The 23,704-nt window shown below is 34.4% G+C and overlaps 1 protein-coding gene across 1 annotated transcript in view; it reads right to left on the bottom strand.

Moving 5' to 3' along the window:
• Nucleotides 1-20,507, bottom strand: part of LOC128165909 (dihydropyrimidine dehydrogenase [NADP(+)]-like) — a 30,131-nt gene extending 9,624 nt beyond the window's left edge. The window contains exons 1-18 of the mRNA XM_052830851.1: nt 20,363-20,507; nt 13,706-13,816; nt 13,509-13,591; nt 12,750-12,837; nt 12,440-12,601; nt 11,162-11,358; nt 10,783-10,864; nt 10,242-10,329; nt 9,575-9,682; nt 9,008-9,177; nt 8,650-8,860; nt 5,348-5,532; nt 4,769-4,984; nt 4,126-4,290; nt 3,584-3,652; nt 3,232-3,315; nt 2,787-2,907; nt 2,434-2,696 (exon numbers count right to left, since the gene is read on the bottom strand). Of these exons, the coding sequence (XP_052686811.1) occupies nt 2,434-2,696; nt 2,787-2,907; nt 3,232-3,315; nt 3,584-3,652; nt 4,126-4,290; nt 4,769-4,984; nt 5,348-5,532; nt 8,650-8,860; nt 9,008-9,177; nt 9,575-9,682; nt 10,242-10,329; nt 10,783-10,864; nt 11,162-11,358; nt 12,440-12,601; nt 12,750-12,837; nt 13,509-13,591; nt 13,706-13,816; nt 20,363-20,470 (2,511 nt within the window). The 5' untranslated portion in view covers nt 20,471-20,507. The remainder of the gene's footprint in view (nt 1-2,433; nt 2,697-2,786; nt 2,908-3,231; nt 3,316-3,583; nt 3,653-4,125; nt 4,291-4,768; nt 4,985-5,347; nt 5,533-8,649; nt 8,861-9,007; nt 9,178-9,574; nt 9,683-10,241; nt 10,330-10,782; nt 10,865-11,161; nt 11,359-12,439; nt 12,602-12,749; nt 12,838-13,508; nt 13,592-13,705; nt 13,817-20,362) is intronic.
• Between the last annotated feature and the right edge of the window lie 3,197 nt (nt 20,508-23,704).

Genomic DNA, 23,704 nt, shown 5'->3' on the forward strand with positions numbered 1-23,704 from the left:
AGTTTTATAACAACTTTGGGTCAAGATCTGACTGGCCGCTGGCCACATTACACAATATCGGAAAAATCATCCTGGGAAAATAAAACTGGCCATTGGTCAAGAGTGGCTGTTGATCGGGTGGCCGCTAAGACAATTTTGACTGTATATCAGAAATCTATTTTTTTTTTTAAATCTTCCTATTGTTTATATTTATCATACATGTCTACTTCATCGCTTTTCTGAAAAAATTCTTGTTTAGATAGCCATTTTGGAAGCCATTATTTATTTAATTTCATTTGATTTAGAATTGGCCTGTGGCTTCAATTGGGAGAAAATGAATGCTTTTCTAAAGTACCAAATAAATTTAGTACTTGATGTTTAGTACAAGTTTTAAGTACTTGTTGATTAACAAGATTTTAAGCATGTGTTTTACACTGAGGGTGAAAGCAGCTATATAGTTTCAGTGATAGCACTGGTTAAAGACATGTTGATAATTATCATTCTCAATACACAGCTTGGATAATGACTGGGTATTTTATCCCTGAAATTACATGTATAAAGGGCATGTACATTTTGCAACAGCTCATATTTCTTAGTGAGTCTGATATAGCCTTACAATTATGGTGTTGGAAAAAAAAGTTTTATAGAGTTTGAAGTTCTGCACAGGATACATGCACATAATTTAAGATTTTAATGTCGTAAAAAGCAAATACAGAGTGGAAAATTAAAATACACTGTTTATCTTTACAATTCTCTTCTTAAATCTTATGTTCTAAAGAAAATAAAAAGTTTTATCCATTTGCACGACCTATGAGGAGAATATAACATGATTTTTTTCTACATTGCAATGTTTGGTTATCATCATTCCTGCCCTTCAATGAAATTTGGCATTACTCACTGTGTTTGGCGATGACTTAAGGTGGTATGGGACATCTGTCGATATTAATGTGGATTAAAGTCTAACTAAGTCTACTATCTAACAGCGTAGCGCAGTGAGTTAGTTAGGTATGGGACATCTGTCGATATTAATGTGGATTAAAGTCTAACTAAGTCTACTAACTCACTGCGCTACGCTGTTAGATGACAATATTGGAAAAGAAACTACTTATATAACTGCACTTAATTTTATTGTTTATTTCGGTAAACAATACATCACAACATGGAAGTGTCCCATACCACCTTAAGCTTAAAAGTAATGACTGAATAATATTCACCTGCACTTGACTAACAAGGTGAATAAATGTTTGGTAATGACTTTAACCTAACGTTAAAGAGACAGTACAGCCGAAAACGTGTGAATAACTTCAGATTTACCCATTGTATCGTACTTAGGAAATAAGAAATAACGTTGATTGTAATAGTTGAAATAGATAAAAATCCCTTTCACGTACCTAATTAATGTAACTATGAGCTTCCGGAAATTTAAGAGTCGTACAAACGGGAATAATCTTATATCATTTATTTGTACCACGTGGATTTTGATTAACAGTAGTTGACACGTGCTGAAAACTACAAGATCTTCGCCCAACAATGATCATCATGGTATATGAGGTAAAAAGGACTCTCTAAACAGAACACTTCATCACTTTCTTGATAATATATTAATGGTTTAGCAATTTTGGTTCATTTTAAAATGAACCGACATAAATATGTCAAATAACCCCTCAAGGGGCCTCACTTACAAAAAAGAATTTAGGTTGAAGTCAACTCCTATGATAAGCATGCAAAATACTTGCTTACAAAATCATAATTGTGGTTTTTTTAATACTTTGAACAATGATTACCTGGGAGAAGTATAAAAGACATATTTCTACCAACAAACATGGCCAGGAGAATCTTTGTAAGCCCTGCATGTATTTTGTTTACAGTAAATACGTATGCCTAATAGTATAGAAGGCTGAACCCCAAAACATGTGGAGATGTACATACGTATAGGTTAGGTTAGCTAAATCATTGCATTGACCTCAAAAATAGCCAAAACTTTACAATTTTTGCTTAGCTTTATAAACAAATCAACTTGTAATGGTGTTTATATACATACATACATTTTTTTTAGAGTTTCAAAGTAATTTGCATGAAAATTTTTAGGAAAAAAATGCAAATGTTCTTAAGATATCAATTTTGAAAGAAATTCTACTGCATAATGTTTATAAATAATTTTGTTGTTGTTACATTTTGACTTTCCACAAATATATTCAAATGAAAATTGCAAAAAAGAATAAAAATTAATCTTTGTTAATGTTCATACTAAAAGCTTAAGTTTGATTTGATGCAGTTTCATTAATTTTTATTCATTATTGCATACAGTACATGTAACTTTAACTAAAATTATTTTGAAATTGCTATTGTAGAAAAATTTTGCTTCTATTTTTCTTCAATGTTTAGTTTGTCATTCCCCCCAAAAAGAAGCTGTAAAACACTGCACTTATCAACCTTCATCTACGACCATCTTACCTGAAGAACAGTGGCTCCACCCTGCAGGAACTGTAAACCTGCCTCTGCAGAATCGATGCCCCCCGTGGCCAAAATGGGGAAACCAGGGAGTTCCCTGGCAATGGCAGTTACTGCTCTGAGAGCGATGGGTCTGATAGCGTTCCCTGACACACCCCCATAGGTCGTGCGGTGATCCTTGCCAACATTGGGCCAAGCCATGCCATTGTTCTTCAGACCCATTAGGCCGGACACGGTGTTTGTAGCGGTCACTCCATCAGCATTACCTAAGAACATATAAACAGTACATGTATTTTACTTTTTGTTATGTTCTGAAATTTGAATTTTAGAATCTTATTGTTATTTTTTATTTTTACCTTCATATGCTGCTTTGGCAATGGAGACAATGCTTGTCACATTTGGAGTTAGTTTGGCAAAGAAGGGAATTTTGACGGCATCTCTTACCCAGCGACAAATATTTCTCACCAACTCTGGGTCCTTGAAAGAAATTAATATAAATTCTTTGGTTAGGTTAAGATAAGATATATTGTTTGGGATGGGGGTTTGGGGAGTTGGAGGTGGGGTTATAAATGGATGATGAAAGTGAAAATGTTATACATTTTCTCTAAACAAATCCAATTGAGATCAGTAGATTTTGTATCATGATTTGGTTAAAATCTGATATAAGCAATTTACTTAAAATTTTTAATCATCATTTGTCTGAAAATTCTTATTTGCATTGTTCGTATTATTGTTCATAGTAAAGATTGAATGAAAACTTCAAGTCAAGAGTTGTAAAACCTGCAGGCCTGCATCACTCACCTGTCCACAAGCCAGCCCCATTCCTCTCTCTCCCATTCCATGAGGACAGGACAGATTCAGCTCCAAAGCATCAGAACCTGCAGCCTAACAAAGATATTAAATATAAATATCAAGAAAATTTATACATAAGGCATATCTGAAATTTCAATGTACTTGAATGTACTGCTGATTACCTGTTATCTGCAGCATCTGGTTCTCAAAAAATCATAATTTTTCATTTTAAAAAAACTTTATAGTCACATCTTTGTGTATCTTCTGTTAATTGCAAAATAGAATCGCAGCGAATAGCATTGGTTCACAGTACTCAGCAGGAGTATCTAACTGATGCTATTTTTACGACAGCAAGTTTTACCTCAGCCATCTTGGCCAGTTCTGTCCAGTCCTCTTTGTTGTAGCTACACATGATGCTGGCAATGACTATCTGTAAAAGGACACAGGGTGACATCAAAATTTGAATATACAGTATAAATGAACATACACATGTATATCAGAATGACATGGTTAATCTACATACTTACAATAACTGAAATTGTTATATATATTTTGCATGTTAAAGATCATTCCAAGGACATAAAATATTTATGATTTTGTTTAGAATTATTTTTGTAAAATGCAGCGCAGGGATGCATTTTACAAAGGAACTTTTGACCAAATTTTATTCATTTATCAGCTACCAAATATTTCACTTTCATAAAATTCATGAAATTTACAAATACAGACTGAGATCATTTGGGATAAATATTTTCAGATATCAAATTTTTCATAAGATTGCTCCATAAGACTTAATTATAAGATTTTTGTAAAAAGTTGCCCTGCCTTTCTAAAATTGCCAGTTTTTATTCAGACAAGAACACTTGCTATTCATTTAACAAAATGTTATACAGTCCAACCCACATGTTCTGGGAAGTCCCTCTTGAGTTCGGTGACACTCTGACACCAGTAGGCTGCTGTCTTCTCACTGATCAGCTCAATGTTCAGGTACGACCCCTGACCCGGTCCATAGATATGACCCGATGTTGTCCCCCGCACAATTCTGGGCGACACATTTGTCACTATGTCCTATGGAGGAATGGAATAAAAAGTAATCATTTCATCAAATAATTCTAAATTTACTAGCATGTACTTCTACAAGGTTTACCACATAATAAAACTGAAATTAATTAAGCTCCATATGCACATTTACTTAGCATAATTCTGAAATTTGAATTTAGAATAACAATACAACAACTTTAACTTCAGCTCTCAAACTGATATTACTAAAGAAATTAACTTATACGCATATCACTAAAATATATTTTTAAAGAGCATTAATACCCCTTTCATACATGTATGTCTACTAAATATGGGGGCTGACAAAAACATAGGTAAATAAATCTAATCAGAGGAGAACAGAATTTATATCCTGGGTTAGGTTCTATACACCCATAAACATCACTGTATACCGCACACAAAATCAGGTAAAAATCTGTACTCAACTGATTATGAAATAGACAGCTAATCATCATACATGTAAGAACAGTATCTAAAGCATTTTCACCTTGTCAAGGGAAAATGTCTTGGTCAGGGCAAATCCCCACCCAGCCTCAAAGGCCCGCCTGATCATGGTACTGCTGGTGGTGGGGGTGGCGCTGGCCAAGCCGTACGGGTTGGGGAACTTGAGTCCACACATCTCCACACTCACATCCACCTCATCAATGGGGGTGAAGAACTTGGGCAGAGAAGGCTTGGATGGAATAGGAATACCATGTAATGCCTACAAAATATTTCACACTAAATTCTTTTCTGAAAATAGAAACATAATGTGATTCTGCTCAACAGTGGCTTACTATTGATATTGGACAGAATATGCTGTGAACTAGTGTCACTCAGCTTGATAAAACATTTTGGTAGTTTGAGTTGTCAAGAAAAAATAAATATAAATTGTTTTTATGATACATTATAACAGACATGTATACATGTACTTTATATAAAAGAAATATTACTGGTACATAAAAAATGTACATATTATATTTGACAAAATACAGTAATTCAAATAGGTTATACACAAAGTAAGTAATTTGTGTTTATCGAAATCATTTAACAAGTTTGCCCAATATTTTCATCATCAAGCACAAACCTGCAGATACTTGTGAATGTGCCAAGATGCTTGTTTCCCGTCATTGACAGACTCTACTGTGGTCTGTGCCACCCCTGCTAGATCCCCTCCACAGAACACCCAGGGCTCGCTGGTCTGCATCGTCTGCTCGTCCACCTCGGGCGCCCCCCACCTGTTCATCTTGACTGGACTCATGGCATCAACCACTGATAAATGTGAACATGAAACTTAATAGGAAATCTTTCTAGACACAGTTCATTATTCCTCCTAATATAACTAGAACTGTCCTAAGGGGACTAATACCCCCGCAAGGCTAATTTCAAATGGGACAAATAATTGAATTGAATAATAAAGGTTTGGAACACATACAAAAAATAAATTCTAGAATTGTAAAAAAAAAATAGTTAACAAAGAAAAATTAAAATCAAAATTGTCAGAATCTACTGTAAATACATATCTATAACAGTAATACATTTACAAATGTATATATCTGATAATATATACATGTATTTTTTTAAAATTTAATTGATTTAAAGAGAAACCAACAAAATGACAATAACCCCTCCCTTTGCAGTAAATGGAAATACCAGTAGCCAAGCAATGCTCTTCTGTTGATAAAACTTTCAATATCTTTCTAATAAGAGTCTTGACAGATGCAATTAGTTGTTTCAAATTTTCCTCACTTTTTCCTATGGCACAATGGAACTCCATATCAGAAAATTGATCCAATAGGACTATGATTTTCTTTGATGAGCTTGTTAATTTTAATAAACTCCCAAAACATTACCATAATTACCATACTATGTAAAAAATATGTAAAAAAGAAAATTTAATATTGCAAACAATTTTAAAATTGCCAAAACACTACAATCACATCAGTAATTTTGAATTTCATTTAAATTAATGCCCAATAGGGTCACTTCATCAATTTACTTGACAAATAAATTTAAACAACCTCTAAAAATAGTTTAACTTCTTTATCAATAATGATATAAATTATTTCCTTATAATGATAGAACTTTTGGTTTACATAAAACAGTTTTAAAAGAGCCCCAAAACCATCACCCATTTTACAGATTATCAATTTCCCCTAAACACATGCTCCATCTGAACCATGGCTCAGATAATGGCTCCCTTGGGACAAATGAATTCAGCCACACTTGTCTTTGATGTTCTTATTAGCTCCTAAGAATTTATCATTGACAAACAAAAACTTTGCATTGTCAGTTGATAGAATACTTATAAAAAATAATTTTTTTTATTAATTAAGACATAAAGACAAAAACCTCCATCTGGATGTATTTATATAAATATATTTTTGAGTAATTAATAATAAAATCTGTAAGGATTACCTCCCTTACTTTTCAACATTAGTGTACAATATAGAGAACTAGATGATACCCCGCTCAATCGCTGGATTTAACACTTTACACATTATTATCATATAATGCTTAATATGTTGAACCATATTTTTGTTCCTTTTTTGTATTATCTTTGTCCCATTTTTCTTTAAAATTGAAATAAAAAAAAACAAACTGCACTGCAGATTTAGAGGAACGGACGGGGATAAAAAATCAGAACTTCAGATAAAAGACTGTTTTTAAAAAAACAATCATGGGGGGGGGGGGGGGGGGCATCCCTATTAAACATTTACGTAGAATACAATTATCTTTTCAACAAATTTATGTCTTAGGTTTACTACCAAGGTTTACATCTGTCGTGATACAAAAAAGTGTAAAATTAAATTAAAACACGTTAGTTTATGCATTATTATCCATTTGCATACATATTTTTAACCAAACTTGTCAGGTTCAAAGTATCTGGCCGACATGTTAACTCGCCCTATATATAGGGCCATGATGTCAATTAGTCAACCCGTTTCTGGGCACCCTATTCTGGTAAGTTCTTTTCATTAATATTAAAATCGCATTAATTGTTCCATTTTATTTATTAACCTTTGTATTAATAGAAGTCCGATCCAAGGTATCTGCCCGCGATGCATGATGAACCTGTCCTACACTTTTCGTCAATTAGTCCATTCGCGTTCTTGGTTACCCCGTTCTGGAAAGTTCTCAAGCGAATGGGTATCAAAACTAAAATCGCCCACTAAAGAAACGAATTTACTCATTTTATTTATTCAACGTTTGTCAAATCTTAACTTTAATGTATTCTCTAAATAGGCTCACAGTAAATATATTCACTCTTTACGTTATCATTCAATAATATTTCATTGCAATTATATATTTTGATGCAAACTGTCCCTGACTTGGATCCGCCAAAGCGTGTCCACCACCTTACTCTCATTTTTGCTATTTCGGGCTTGTTTATCGAAAATGAAAGTAGGTTTTTGATTAATTTCACAATAATAACTTATCAGTTAAAATTCAATTATACCTTACGGACAGCATCACGCATGTGTTGAAATACCAAAGGTGTAAGCAAGTACTCTGGTGCAGGCGTTTTATAGTTTATTTGCAAAATGCCTTAATTTATAAGTATAGATAAGGAAAATGAAAATTGTCATAAAATCATTAAACCTTGTCTGATCTTAAAAAAAATTGCAGGTGCACATCTTCAGATGGTGTTCAACATATGTACAAATTTTCAAACTGTTCCATGCAGTAATAAAAAATTCTATAGGGGGGACAAAGTTGCGTCTACAGACAGACAGACGGACGGACAGACAGACGGACAGACGGACAGGGTGAAACCAATATACCCCCCTAAACTTCGTTTGCGGGGGTATAATGATTATTATTTATCTGAATAGTATGATAACTTTTCGAGAGAATTCTTTGGTTAAAGAATTAAAAGAAAATGTAAACAAAGGAAGAAACATTGTTATATTTACCTATAAATCATTAAACTGTATCATAAAGTAATTTTATATGATGCATCAAATAAATGCTAAATATTAATTTGCAAGAAGACAAACTCATAAACGCCTGTACAGGGGTAAAATTAAAAATTTCAGAGAACAGAATGAAACAGTTGTCAATGATAACTGTGCACATAATCCAAGAGCTTAGAGTAATGAGATAATTCAATTGGATATATTTATTTACATCTCCTCTACAAACATATGTATCACAATAAGAATAAAATGCAATAATTCTTGTTAACCTCTCCAGCATTTTTTTAATACCCAAGACCTGTTAAAGAAAGAAGGATATTCACAGGAAATAACAAATCAAGAATTAAATCATTTTTGCTTTAAAACTTAATCATTCTAAAACATGCATTCACATGTAATTCACTGTGGACTTTGTTATAAAATCTGTTTAAATTTATAAGAAGAATGGACAGAATTTTGTTTATCATACCATCAGAATCGGTCAGTCCTGAGCCAAAGGCTGAGATGATATAGTTGGCCTTGATGCGGATGATCTCTTCCTCGTCTTCCACCCAGTTTCCATCATCATCCTGCTCCGTCCTGACAAACTCCATCCCCATAATCACGCCATTCTTTGTCATCACCTTTCTGGGGGCCAAAAAGGGGAGAAACTCGCACTTTTCTTCTTTAGCCAACTCCATCTGTTACAACAACAAAAATTATTAATCAAATGATGAAAACATTAGTAAACATTTACCTATTGAATAATATTATGTACTTGGCAATATGAAATTATTCATGAATTCAGAAGATATATTTTTAGAAATTCCTATTAAGAATAGGTTTACCTCTTCGGGGACGGCTCTGATGTTGGTGAACCCTTTTCTGAACACAACATACACTCTCTTGGCTCCACACCTGAGAGCGGACGTGGCACAGTCAAAGGCTGTGTCGCCAGCACCCAGCACAATCACTTTACCAGACAGCTGAGGCAGCTTGGTCTTACAACTGCACATTCCTATTCAAAGAGCATATAATCATTTTTAAAAAGCTAAAAATTGATCTGCCTACTATAAATTCCTCATTTTATGCAAATGCTTAATTCTGAAATTCAGCAGTTTTGCATCAAATCATGAGAATATAAAATCTTGAAACAATTTTTTAAAATAATTAATTTTAATATTGTTCACACTATCATGAAAATGATAGAAAGATATAAAATTCAGCAAGAGGTGCTTCTGGCTATTTTAAGTGTAAATTAATTCCTTGAGTTTAATTAGAAATCTACAGAATTTCGAAAAAGAGGAAAAGAGATTAATTTGTTATGTGATAAAATTAATCTTCGTGGTTAAAATGGTCTTCTTATTTTTCCCCATAAAATAAAACAGGCAATGATAAAGGAGTAGGAAGTCAACCTGCTTTGCTCGCAGCAGACACTTTTGGTAGAAAGTCCTTTGATGTGTAGAACCCCATGGGTTCTGTCAAATCAGCAAAAATCGGGATCTTCTTTGGGTTTGGCATTCCTAACAAGTGTCAAAATATTAATCAGGTAAATAAAAATCGATCATTATTGGCTATACAGTACATGTTCTACTTTACATATGCCATAAATTCATGAATATTTATTGTTTTAAGTTCAGTTCTCACAGTTCAATGCATTCTTTAGTTCACCGTTTATCTTTTCTTTTAAGTGGCATATTAAACAATACTAGTACTCTAACATTATCATAAAATAGACCTAATCATTTGCTTATCTGCCAAAGGAGCACACTTTCAAAATTAAAAAAAAAAATAAAATAGCATCAGCTACACTGATCAGTATAACAAAATTTCAGAAATGTAATAATAAATCAATTCAACTCAATTACAACTTTAAAACTGTGAGTTACAAAGCCATATATTATATCCTAAATCATATCATAAGCACATCTATATATTCATGTCCTGTTATGTGCAGCTTAACAAAACAAGTTGAGATGTACAGTGTTTACATACAAACTGGTTCTTCCCTAACTTTATTGAATGATGTAAGAAAATGTGTTATTGTTACTTGTAAATGTATCTGATCATTCTAATGATTACCTATGCCTAAAAATACTGCCTCATATCCTTCCTTCTTAAGTTTCTGGACGGTGATATCAGAAGTGCTAAGTGCTCTCCCTTTCTCAATCTAAAATGATGTATAGTATATGCATTCACTAAACTGTTTGAATATACCAACAACACACTTATTCCACAGCAAGACAAAAATCAATTGTTTACTTTGTTTTTTAAAAACCATTCAGTTTAATAAACAGATATCGTACTACATAGAAATTACACAAAAATAGACAAGAGACAACAAACAGACAGACATATGGACAAGAGACAACAAACAGATAGACAAATTAACATGAGACAACAAACAAACATACATATGGACGAGAGACAACAGACATATGGAGATGAGACAACAAACAAACAGACATATGGACGAGAGACAACAAACAGACATATGGACATGAGGCAAAAAAACAAACAGACATGGACATCAGACAACAAACAGACAGATATATGGACAGCCAAACAAACAGCCAAAGGACAGCCACAGGGAGTTTACTTTGGCGTGTCTGATAAACCTTACTTTGACCCCTATATCTTTGGCAAGCTCCACCTCAAAATCCACAACACTGTAAGGTAAGCGGTACTGGGGTATCTCAGAGGAGCTGGAAAATGACCAAAAACTCGGGTGTAAATGATATCATAAAAGTTGTCATCACATACTACAGATAAGTAGGTCAATCTTGCAAAGAATCTATTAAGCCACTTAAAAGTTTCATTACTTCAAATAGTGTTATGATATATATTTGTTAAAAATATTTCCTACACAGAATTACCTACAGTATACATAAGACATTAAAATATTTTAGGTGTAAACAACACACAAAAGAAGTATTGTGCTCTTAATAAACTTTTTTTGTGTGTTGCTTGAAATATATCTGAATCATGAATTGTGTGTGCACCTCAGTCCTCCAATGTAGTCATGCTTTTCAAAGATGGTGAGGTTGGTGTAGCCCATCCTGGCCAGAAACGTGGCACAGCTGATGCTGGCCGGTCCACAGCCCAGCAGGGCCACCTTAGCCTTGTAACTATCAGGGAGGTTATCCAAAGGGGGCATGGACGGGTCCCTGATTTGGGGAATCTTCATGGCTTTGAAAATCTAAGTAAGAGTCAAATGTTGATGTTTCACAGGTTTAAATATAATTAATATAATCTTACAGTGTAATAAGTGGTTATGTATAGTGCCTTTAAATATTTATCATATTCCATAATAAAATCTACAATAACACATTGTACTCGGTATGTTCTTTTAAAAAAATTTTAACCAGGTGTGATATTGTCTAAACAATTCTGTGTTTCCACTCTTGAAACCTTTTGAGTCACATTTTTAAGATAAGATTGTAAAGGTATAAGCCTGATAAGTTCCTTAACACAAAAATAAAATACAAAGCAGTGCTTCCACAAACGTTCTGTTTACATATTGATATCACCCCTATAGCATGATGATAAAAACCTGCAGCATTTTAAACCTTAACACCAACAATACAAAAATGTTTGCCCCAATCTGCTCAAATTGCTTTAACTTTACTTCATGCACCTAAACGTCCAAAGGACCAATTAAACTAAAGGTAAAATAAAGAAGTTTAACCAAAAAATTTAAAATAAAAAAAAAAACATGAGGACTGTGTTGTCCCCATCTAATTAAACTCATTGTGTGAAATATTAATTGAGTTGAACCACAGCGTATACAAGTGAAACATTAATAGTCACACAAATTTATATTTTTTTTTTCAATTTTTAAAAAAAATTGTTAAATCTAAAAATTGTTATAGATGTTTTGGTGACATCAAAAGCACAGAAAAACTTTTTATTAATAATTATAAAATCATCCTCTTTGACACTTACATGCTGTCAATACCTTGAAGAGAATAAACATCTTTGACAAAAATACACTGGCTGAATTCATCGCAAGTAAAAAAATTTTATGTCTGATTGTATAATTATTTGGTGTGAGTCCTTTCCTTTAAAAATTAATCTTACACTTATTTTTTTTTATATAAAAATTAAAGGTTATATATAAAACAAATATGTTTATCTGAGACGTTAATAAAAATTTAATCAAACTGCACTAGTTTGAAACACTTTGTTTCAAACAGTGCTATATCCCACTTCATGCCCAGCAATGTGTTTCAAGAAATTCATTTTTTCCCCTTATTTTACTGATAAATAGTGTACTTTACCTCAGTTGCAAACTGCTGCAACCCCCCAATGTTAATGGGACCTTCCTCTGAAGCATACAAGTTGCATCCTCCCACACAGAGGTCGGAGGTCGGACAGACCATTCCACATGTCAAGCCGAGGGGGTTGTCAGAAAGAATAGCTTTAGCTGCACCATAGTAGTTCTGAAAATGATCAAATGTAATCATTCCGACCACTGCAAATTACACCCACTTTATTTTCTTTACTATTTTTAAATTATGTTCGTTGATTGATTCAAATATTTCCACTGAGTGTGTTTCAGAGCTCTAAGGCCTAAGGGCTGATACACACCTTGTTTGCTATACTGGTGATAAAGGACTTGATGTCTAGCTGAGTGGGACAGCTTTTCTGACAAGGGGCATCTGCACATTTTAAACACCTACAATATTGAGTACATATAAACCATAGAATACAGTATACTATAGTAGTAGACTACAGAGTATAGTCTATATAGTACAAATAGAAAGGGTATACATTAATCCTCATTTTTGTAGCATGATCCATAAACATACCATTTACATATTCAATTAAGCTGATTCAAATTCCAACGGATTCTTTGTCCACAAATTCAAGTACATGTTAAAAAAAAGATACCTGGGTACAAAAGCACTTAAAGAAGCTTGGGTCCAAAGGTGTTTATTTATAAAAACACTTAATTATCAGTTGTTCTCCAGAAAAATATGAAACAAAATTTTGAATGTGTTTACAGTATTTTGCAAGGATAAGATGCAGTTTACCATGAACATCTGATAGAAAATTCAACACTCTTGATTGAGTACAGCTGTACTTGGTTTCATTGCCATGAAGTGAATTAAAATTCTGTCAAGCTATTCTACTTCTGTCAACATGGATATTTCCTTGAGCCATTAACCATGCAAGTCATAAATCATCATGTAGGTATTTTTTTTTCAAAAATTTTCTCTGAGGAAATTGCAATGAAGTTAGTCAGCTGGTAGACAAAACTGTAAAATATTTATGCCATTTTATATTGCCTCCTCTTAAAAGAAGCAATGAGGCCAGCTAAGGGGAATCCTGTTCCATTTCCCTTACCTGGCTGCCTCCCTCAGGGCCCCTCGCTCACTCAGAGTGGTGTGCTTGATGTCCTCGAAATTGTTCGTTCTTGGCGGACAATCCTGTCAAATTCAGACACAAGTAGTGAGAGACACCTGTCTAAAAGCATTTGTGAAATACTGGTTATCAACACACACTGGCTAATAATAACAACCCAGGCTGACTGGTCTACCTACCGAGCATCCTTTGGGGCTATTACGTTTCCAGTGCTTCTTGTTTTGTTTGGTCTCCGTGCTGGACACAAGATGTGCATATTTGGTTATTTTGGGATTCAGTGCCAGTAAACTCTACAAATGAATCAGCAAAAGTTAATCATAACCTTAAAGTATAGCTCAGTGTACCATGCAATTCATGACTGGGCATCATGGGCTTAACTTACACAGTATTTTGTTATCCACAGACCTGTATGTAATTATATGATCTTGAGTGCTATGCCGAAACATTTTTTATGCAACATCACATCTTAAAAAAAGCATTTGAAATTCAGTACTCATAAATGTTTTAAAACCACTAAATCAAGTCTGTTTCATTATAAGTTTTATAACTTTACATAAGTTCTCGAAGGTGAAAAAAGATCTCTAAAATCATTGCAGCTTTCTAAAGGTTCTGTCGGTTACAAGATCACTCATTTACAGCAATCAATTGTTTTTGCTCTGAAGGGCATTTATTACCAGTACACAAATTTAACTAAATAAATATCTTGCACATGTATAAGCAGAGGTAAAAGGTTATCTCTCCGTTTGTCGAGACTGAGATTAAAACAAAGGTTAAGCTTCATTAGGTTTAATCATAATGCTTCAAGTATGAAGCTACAAGTAGCAAACTAATGTACTTTAATATGTCAGCTACATTTGTACATGTTGATTATATCATTGCATGACTCAATGCAAAGCTACCCTTGACACTAAGCAGTGGAGCACATGGATCTTGACAGGTTGATATGTTCATCAGAGCGATAAGCCTCTATACTCGAGTAACCTATGTCCTGTGCCTGATACATCTACTACCGTTGCTTGACATATGACGCAGTGGACCAGTCGCAAATATCCAAGGACACAGGCATGGACACAGTTTGGTTTTCATTATTTTTTATTTCAAGTTTCATCGACTAACATTATGTAAGACAGTGTAGCACAGGGTTGTCTAAAAATTGAAGTAGAAGGAAGAAATGAAAAAGAAGAACGGGGGGTCAGGGGGTCTTGCTTAAAACTACATTGCATTTGAAATGCATTATAATAGCCGGGTATTTAAGGCATTATATGCTGGGGAATTGCCTCAATATTTATAACAGAAATTCTGAAAGGTTTTGGCGAACTGCCTTGCAAAAGAGTTTTAAATATCACATACAAGATAATGTGTACTCCGGGTACAAAACGCACTATATGATATATGTATTACCGAACGGACAATAAAAAATTAAGTAAAAGTTTTAGTATAAAAAGGACTAAATGATTAAATTTTCAATATCATCTAGTTCTTCCAAGATTGAGAGGTATTAATGACTGTGAATCAGAGTCGCACAATCAGGATGAGGGTACATTCTTATTTCATTGTATGATTTTGATTCAACAGGCACGAGGGCCATTAATGCTATTATACAATAAGATTACTTAATACCAGTACTTACTTCCTAAAGTTACAGCTCTCATTCAAATAAAACATCTTATACTGAAGTGTTGTTTGTTTGACATAATAAACAAGTTGCAAGCATGCATAAATATGCTTTGACCATGAAAATTATTTTATGATACTTGTCTTCAAATACTTTATCTATGGTAAGATCCTAATTCTGCAGGTGTAAATTTGGTATGATATATGCCAAGGTTTCGTGAGCACGATGCGGGTCAGAAACCCTTGGCTAGCAAAGATGTGTTGGAGAAAACACTATTCACATAAATAAGCTTTGAATTTTGTAATTGTTTTTCGTATCGATAACCAATTTTTAAATTGAAACTAGAGCAGAGCTCGTGGCAAAGCCCCGAGTAGGTCTTCCGTTGTTGCTGCGAGTTGAAAATATATGTTACGATTATAATGACTATACTTTCAGTTCTGCTTTTGTTATAAAAATGTGTTGTAATTGAAAGTCTGTATATAAAACGTGTTTTGAAAAAAGAAAGGAAGAAAATATTTTAGGAAAACTATTTGTCGAGCAGAGTTTATGTAATCGTTTCAAACATTGTTTAAAAAATGAGATCATGTTTAATGGCGAGTTAAATTTTCAAAGGGTAGCAAGCATTGTTATAAACATTAAACAGTATGTACTCATGATTCATGTCAGGAATTGTATTTCTTTTTAAAACTGAACTCGCCTACAAAACACGTAAACTTTTCTCAAAGATAACTTCTATATTAAAATATTTCTAAATTTTAGAAGACTATGTGCAAGTTTAGAATTGCGTGCTGACAAAATTTACAGACCCTAAAACGTACTACTACACCAAAAAAGCGTGCGGCCAACGTGCGAGAAACGTTTCGTGTAAACCTTTTAGAGTTTCATGTAAACCGTTTAGCGTTTCGGGCAAAGCGTGTAAATCGTTTCGAGCAAAGCGTGCGAGAACCGTTTGAAACGTTCATCAGATTTCATTCGGAACTCTCTGACAAGTTAATTGTTTCAAAATGGCGCGCGTGTTTTACATTACTTTAACAAAATTGAACGAATTTTTAACAAACGAAAGAAAGGTATATGTATTAAAAGACGACTAGTTACAGAGTACATGTATATTTAACGTTTTCATGCGATGTTTCAGTACTGAAACAATATTAAAATTCGCTATACATAAAAAATATTAAATACAGTTAGCGAAACATGATTTCTATTGGAACAAGCCTAAATCAACTTTAACTTGCACGATCATGTTTTGATAAGCATGTATTTTTATTATCTATTTACATCGATAACTCTTACTGAGACCATTCGGCTGTGTACAAGCAGCACACATAACCTCGGACATCGGGCGAGACCTGCTCCTGGCTGAACCTGTCAATCAAACTCTGTGTATTTGTTTTCATTGGATGGTCAGGCGTCTCTCTTTTGTCAAAAGCCAATGGAAAATTAATGAATTCAAGGTAATCGGAATCAGAATTTGATAAAGCACACAATTTAAATGATAGAACATTTATTAATTATTTGAACAAAATTAAATGTAAACATTGAAAGGAAATAAAAAAATTAATCATTATGGGAATCTATACGCATGGTACTCAATTAAAATAGATCATATTATGATTTTATTATTTTATGTAGTAAAATAACCCTTCCAACTGTTACTCAATTACATAACAATTGATGACCTGGGGCTATAAATGTTCTGAGCTGTGTGCGCTGAAGCGGCACAAGATTCTCGATCGCATGCGGCAATTGAATTAACACAGACTGGCCGAATAAACAAAGGGGTGGGAAAGTGAAACAAAATGTTACACATAAGAAGAAACCACCAAAAATGTTTTTCGACAGATCTTGATATCTTTTCTCCAATTAAAAAAAAATCCAGCGCGAGCACCTGTCAGCGGGGCGGGAGGAGTGGGGGGGGGGGGGGGCAGCAATGAGTTCGCTTCCACAATGAAACTACAGAAGTGATTAATATGTGACCGATAGAATCTAATCTAAAGTTGTTTAAACTCATGTGAATATTTTTCTAAAATAATCATCGAATGCCTCAATTCAGGGCATTCCTTTATCGTGCTAGCACCTACCGCAAACATGTAACATGGAACTTTGATTATAATTTGATTTGATTTTTAAACTACCTTGTACGCTATCGTATAAATCAATGCTTAATCAACTGTAAAAGTAAAATAACTTTATCTTAAACCAATATAATAGTTGAAAACATAATAAAATAAAGTTGTGTCCGTGCAAAATATGAAACATAAACGCGTCATAAGGTACATGTAGAAGAACACGAACCGACCGCGGATCACTTAACCACTCGCGCCGGATCTCCTCAGCCATGTGCGAAGGATGATCATTATTTAAAGGTTTAATATTTGAGGGGGGTGGGGTGGGGGGTGTTGGTTTTAAAACATTAATTGTACAGTTTTTAAAGTAGTTTACATAAACCAACCAACCATTAGTTTATGTCTAACGATTTTTCCGATATGGAGTAATATCGTTCATTAATATTCATTTACACTCAAATATTTAATTAAATATATACATGTAGGACAAACCTTTATAACATAAAATTAAAACAGTTCTTGTATATACGGCTATATTAACTCAAACACGTTCATATGCATGCAAGTGTAAGTCGCGGTGTGCGAATCTTGTGTATTAAATAACCGCTTACCGCTAGGTAATGCAGCCGTGGCTGATCTCCTCGGCCGTGGGCGAAGGATAGATTACGTAAAGGTACAACGCACAGAAACGCACAGCTCAGAACCAAGGAAGATTTGAAAAGTTTGCAGTATAATGACCTTACTCTATCAAATAGAAGTTCTTTATTTTAAACTAAAAACCCACAATTGATCTATGTCTATTATTGCTTTAGAGAATGACATTGCTTTTATTAATTAAATGAACTACATGTATTTCTTACTTGACATCCAATCGTTTAATCCACAAAAGATTTTGTGTAATCAAAACTAAAACAATTCTTGAGTTCGCGGCTAAATAAATTCATATATGAGAGACGCAACTCTCGTGTATTAGATAACCACTGACCGCTAGGTAGTCCAGCCGCGACCACGGTGACCGACTTTCTCGGCCGCGGGCGAGGGAGAGCTAACGTAATGGTACACACACAGCTCTGATTCAAGGTAGATTTTGAATGCATGATGTTTATATTAAAAAGGTAATGCATATATTTTTTCATTCCATATTTTGTGTTTTACTAGAAAAGAAAAAGAATGTTTTGTTTTCCAATTCCCGTATTTAAGGATTGTGCACTATAAGAACTTAACAACGACTTAAACTCCTAAAAAAAGCATGTATTCTAAAAAAAAAAATTCTTATGAATTAATGCCTCCTGTATAAACCAGCATACTTTCTGCGGTAACTTCATGCCAGTTGTACGCACAAAGTCTTTCGTTAACTTGTCAAATAAAAACAGGTACATGCTAACATGTAAAGCTTTTTACACTCATACTACACAAACCACTTACAAAATAACATTGAAACGACCTTCATGAGATCCCAACAAACAACTTTTCCAGCGACAGCCATATCAAAATCCTAACCGTTTTTGAGTTATTAAGCAAAATTTTTTAGGGGCCATTGGCCCTTAATTTAAGGGGCCAGCCCCTTTTTGTTGGTGTCAAATGAAAGCCCTTGTTATTTTGCACAACTTTTATTCTACATGTCTTTACAAAATTTTTTTCGTTCAAAAGATATAAAGGAAAACATGTCTAAATTTTTGCACTTTTTTGAATCCTGTTTTTTGACCCCCTACCTTTTCCTAAATAAAAAACGTAATCTAAAAACATAAACAGATGTGCACAACTACAATGTCTCTGTTATTCAAATTCGTTGGATTCCCATTCCCTGCTATCATAGTCTCGGAGCCTTTGTCTGGAAACAAAAGGCCCTAAAAAAATTTAAAAGGGGAATAACTCTTTAACGGAAAGGGAATTCTACATTTTATGAATTGCTTAAGATAGTGTTTTGTAAAGTACATTAGCCCTGAAAATTTGAGCAAAAACCGTTTAGAAATGAGCAAGATATGAAGCCTCAAAGTTCGCGTCTAGGAAACAAAAAAAAAAAAAGAAAAATAAGAATAATCTTAATTTTTTTCCCGCACAATAATAGAAAGGTCTTCCGTTGGAAACGGAAGACCTTAATAAAAAAACAACTGGCTGGATATTAAGAGGAGTGGGTAGGGATAAAAATCTAAAGTAAACTAAAATTAGTTATTTGTGCCTAAATCAAATTCTTTTTGTTGCAGCCGATTGGAAAAATTACAAACCTTTTTGGCTTTTGACTATTTGGTCTGTATGCAGTTTATCATTGCAACTGGAAATTTATTTTTATATTTTTCATTACCTCTTTGTATACGCCGGTTTCGAGATAGGAACTCTGTTTAGGAGGCGCAAATAACTTGCGAGTTGAAGCGGAGGTGGGACACATCGTCAACGTAAACAATAGCAACGCCCCGAAAAAAGCTAGGTCTTTAAACATAGATTTAATGTTAAAACCGCAAATTAAATTGTTTTTAACTGAACGAGGAATGACTGAAACAAACATATTAAATGTCACCCTTAAATTTTATGTATATGTGCATATATAAGGATTTTTCAAAATGGGAATGGGTGTTGGACATTGCGTAACATTTTCTAAATTTTGTTCTTTATTAGTATAATTTTACCCAATATTCCTGTTTTGAAAAAAGTAATTCAAGAGAGAGGGAAAGGTTCATCCCCCCCCCCAAAATGTTTACAAGCATTTTCTCTGGTCCAGGCATTTTGTAGTTTTTTGGCAAAATGTCTTCACATAAAAGTATAGATTTCTGTAGCCAAAGCTGCTCTAAGAAAACACACGTTTATGACAATCTTGTATAAGGTTATGGCAAGAAGAATTATGTAGGTTACGATGCATATTTAAATGCACCATTCATTTTTTTTAATCGGGAAGACTTTAAAATAATGGGAGACTTATGACAAAACCACACCCCACCCCCTTTTACTACGCCCGTTAAAGTTTACAAGCGTGGCATTCAGGCTTTATGGTGTCAGGTCAGCTTCCTAACCCAGTTTGACCCAGTTTACGGGCTCTGTGTTTTAAAAACTGCGCACTGTCCTAGATTTCTGTGCCTAAACTTACCTTTAGAAGAAAATTATGAAGAATTATTACACAATTTAAAGACAATCTTTTTTAGAATGCTAGTTAGTCGAGATACCTCAATATCTGGCACATCCTTGCTCACCATCCGAGATTCCATGTTTTTGAGATTAGAAGGGTTCAATGAAAAGTGGTGAGCTGCTTCAGAGAAAATGAACTCGTCCATATAAACATTAGGTCACGTGATATCGGTCTGCTGTACTGACCGCAGATAATACTGTATACAACCCCAGCCTGACGCGGAGAGTTTCCAAAAAGTATAGGCCTAGGGAAGTCTATTCGGGAGAAGTTTAGGTCACGGCTTTTGTCATCTTTGCTATAGTCAAAGTCAGTGTTTTCGGTCCACTCCGCTCCCTACAAAGAGGAGAGGTGCGGATCAGAAACCCTTGACTTGGGAAGATGGGCTTTTGTAGGTATGTTCAATAAATGGACAGCGGTAGTGAAACTTTTTGTTTGTCATTGATCAGTCTGTTGATCCGAGTGGTCAAAAGTTTTTTAAACTATTCTCTTTTGGTCAAAATATGCCGCATGATTTGTAAAATGACTCGTATGCTTTAGGTAACAGACAGCTGAAATAGTTGTTAAATTGATAAACCACTTAAATCCAACTATAATAGCCAGGGTTGACCTCAACTTCAAAACAAACATCAGTTGCAGACAAAGGTGTTCATTAATCTTCATATGACAGATAGAGATAAGCCTCTAAATTTTCTGCAGCAGGCAAGATAATTAATCCCAGGGGATTAATTGTTCTGCTTTCTCATCCTTTTCTTCTAAATTTACAATAAGATTGTTTTTTTTTTTCCGGAAATGACAGAATGGGGTCATTATCTGATTACCTGTTAAAATTAACAGCATAAGGGCAGAAAAAAATAAAATTAATAGTTAAAAAATAAAATAGTAAAAAAGGATATCTTAATATATATCTTGATTTTAGAATTCAATAAAATTATCATAAATCATTGTGTACGGTATTTTTACCAAAATAAAGAATGAATATTATATATTTTAAATCCATATTTTAAAGAATGTACACAATACTACAATCATTCAAAATTGACCTTAACTTCAAAACAAAGTTAATTTGCAGATACAGGCAGTGCAGTAATTAATCTCAATGTGACAGATAAAGATTAGGATTTTCTTTCACTTCCAAGTATACAATGGTAACATTCTCAGCAGTTGTCTCTCTTTGCCCATTCATTATTATGCATAGTTAAGGAATCTACCCCACCACACCAGCTCCAAACCAGAAGACATAGAGAACCAAACTTAGCATCAAACTATGTATTTCTGCCTACTGAACTACCATACCAAATTTGAACTTGATTGGGCAACCATGAAAAAAGTTATTAGAAAAAAAATTGTGGACGGAAGAGTGACAGACGGACGGACAGAAAGACGGAAGGACAGAAGGACGGACGGATAGAGTGATTACTATATGGCACCCGCAAATCCTTGCGGGGCCCTTATAATTAAATCTGAAAAAAAATCTGAAAAAAGTCTTAGGAAAAAATAGTAATCAGGTCATTTTCTGTTAAGATGTAATGGTTACGTACGTAAGAGGGAGTAATCCTCGTAAAACAGAAGTATTGTAGGGGGGGGGGGGGGTAGCAACATTAAATCGGAGGTGTTCAGTTTGTTTAGACAATATTTTTATAAAATTATATCGTACAAACGAGGGTACATAAAAGTCGACTTTAACTCATGAATAAAATGGTTTTAATTATACTAGCGGAAAAAAGAAATGACTGTGCATTACAATAAACAAATTTTATATTTTTTGTAATACTGTTAACACATGTATTCGTAACAACATCTCATAACACATAATTAATGTCAACGTCGAATAACGTCAATTTAAGAACACTCGAAAATCACTGTTATTTGAAATTGAATTTACAAAATTAATAACGCGTGTGACCACCATTTGGGTTCACGCATGCTTGACAGCGACGCCTCATTGATGTCACCAAAGTGTTCAGAAATGCTTGAGGGATGTTGTTCCAGATGTTGGTTAAGCCTGGCCTAAATCAGCCAATGTCACTGGCTGATTTGGTAAACGGCGTATCATCCCAGACGTGTTCGATCGGCGACAAATCGGGGGAAACAGCTGGCCAAGGCAAGACATCGACATTCTGTTGAACAAACAAGTCCCTGACTACACGTGCATCGTGTGGCCTTGCGCTGTCTTGCTGTAGAGTGATGTGATTTTGATGTCTCTGTATGAAGGGTATCACATGACGCTGAATAATTTCATCTCGATAGCGTACGGCGGTGAGATTTCCATTGACAATTTTTATAGGGGTCCTTCAACGTGCTGATATTCCACCCCACACCATAACGCTGCCTCCCCCATATTGTCGACGTTGCACAACACAAGCGTCCTGGTAACGCTCCCCAACGCGACGATACACCCTACAACGGCCGTCATGCACTGCTATCCAAATGAAATCTGGATTCATCAGTGAACAGATATTGGCCCAGTCCTGTATTCTGAATCGCAGATGTCGTGTGCACCACGCTAGTCTGGCGATTCGATGACGTTGAAGCAGTACTGGGTGCACCGCTGGGCGTCTTGGTCTGATGTTTTGCTCGCGCAGACGATTACGCACAGTTCTTAGACTAATTAGTCGAAGCCCTGGAATGCTACGGGCAGTCAAACTTGCTGTCTCGAAACAATTTCTCAGATGCACAGGTCTAATGTGGTTGTCCTGTTGACATGACGTCGCACGAGGTCACCCAGAGCGCGGTCGATCCTGAGTGTTGCCAGATTCTCCATAATGACTGGATGGTGTTCCGATGAACTCCAAAGTGTCTTGCTACAGTATTTTGTGCCATTCCAGCTTGCAGCATCCCAACAGCACGATTACGTTGGTTTTCGTTGAGTCGTGGCACGACAGGGGTAAATTTTGTTAAAACTAAAGTGATTTCCTTAACAAAAAAAGTTTAAACATATCCTTTACAATTCTTATGCAAAACAGTATTGGCCCGTAAAACTCGTACGTACAAATTCTTCTATAAACAACAGGTGCTCACTAACCATGAAAAAGTCCGTGCACCCGGACGGTTACCATCCGATATTGTCAAAAACATTACCATTATCGATTGTTTAAATCTTATAAATACAAACAACACATAGAAAAATTATACTAAATTTTATAATCCACAGTATCTTTTTCCGCTAGTATATTTACAGACATTTATGCAAAGGAAAAAAAAAACCCAACAGTCTTCTGCTAAAAATGTCGTAAATCACATATGTACTGCTCACATTTTTCGTTCAATTATATCAGAGACATAAATAATTGAAATTGTTATTTATGTCTCTTATTATATTTTTAAAAAATTACAACAGTTTACAATAATTTTCGTTTTAAATGTTTAATCTTGAAAGTTT

The sequence above is a fragment of the Crassostrea angulata genome, chromosome 10 (assembly GCF_025612915.1).
Source record: "Crassostrea angulata isolate pt1a10 chromosome 10, ASM2561291v2, whole genome shotgun sequence".
NCBI lineage: Eukaryota > Metazoa > Mollusca > Bivalvia > Ostreida > Ostreidae > Magallana > Magallana angulata.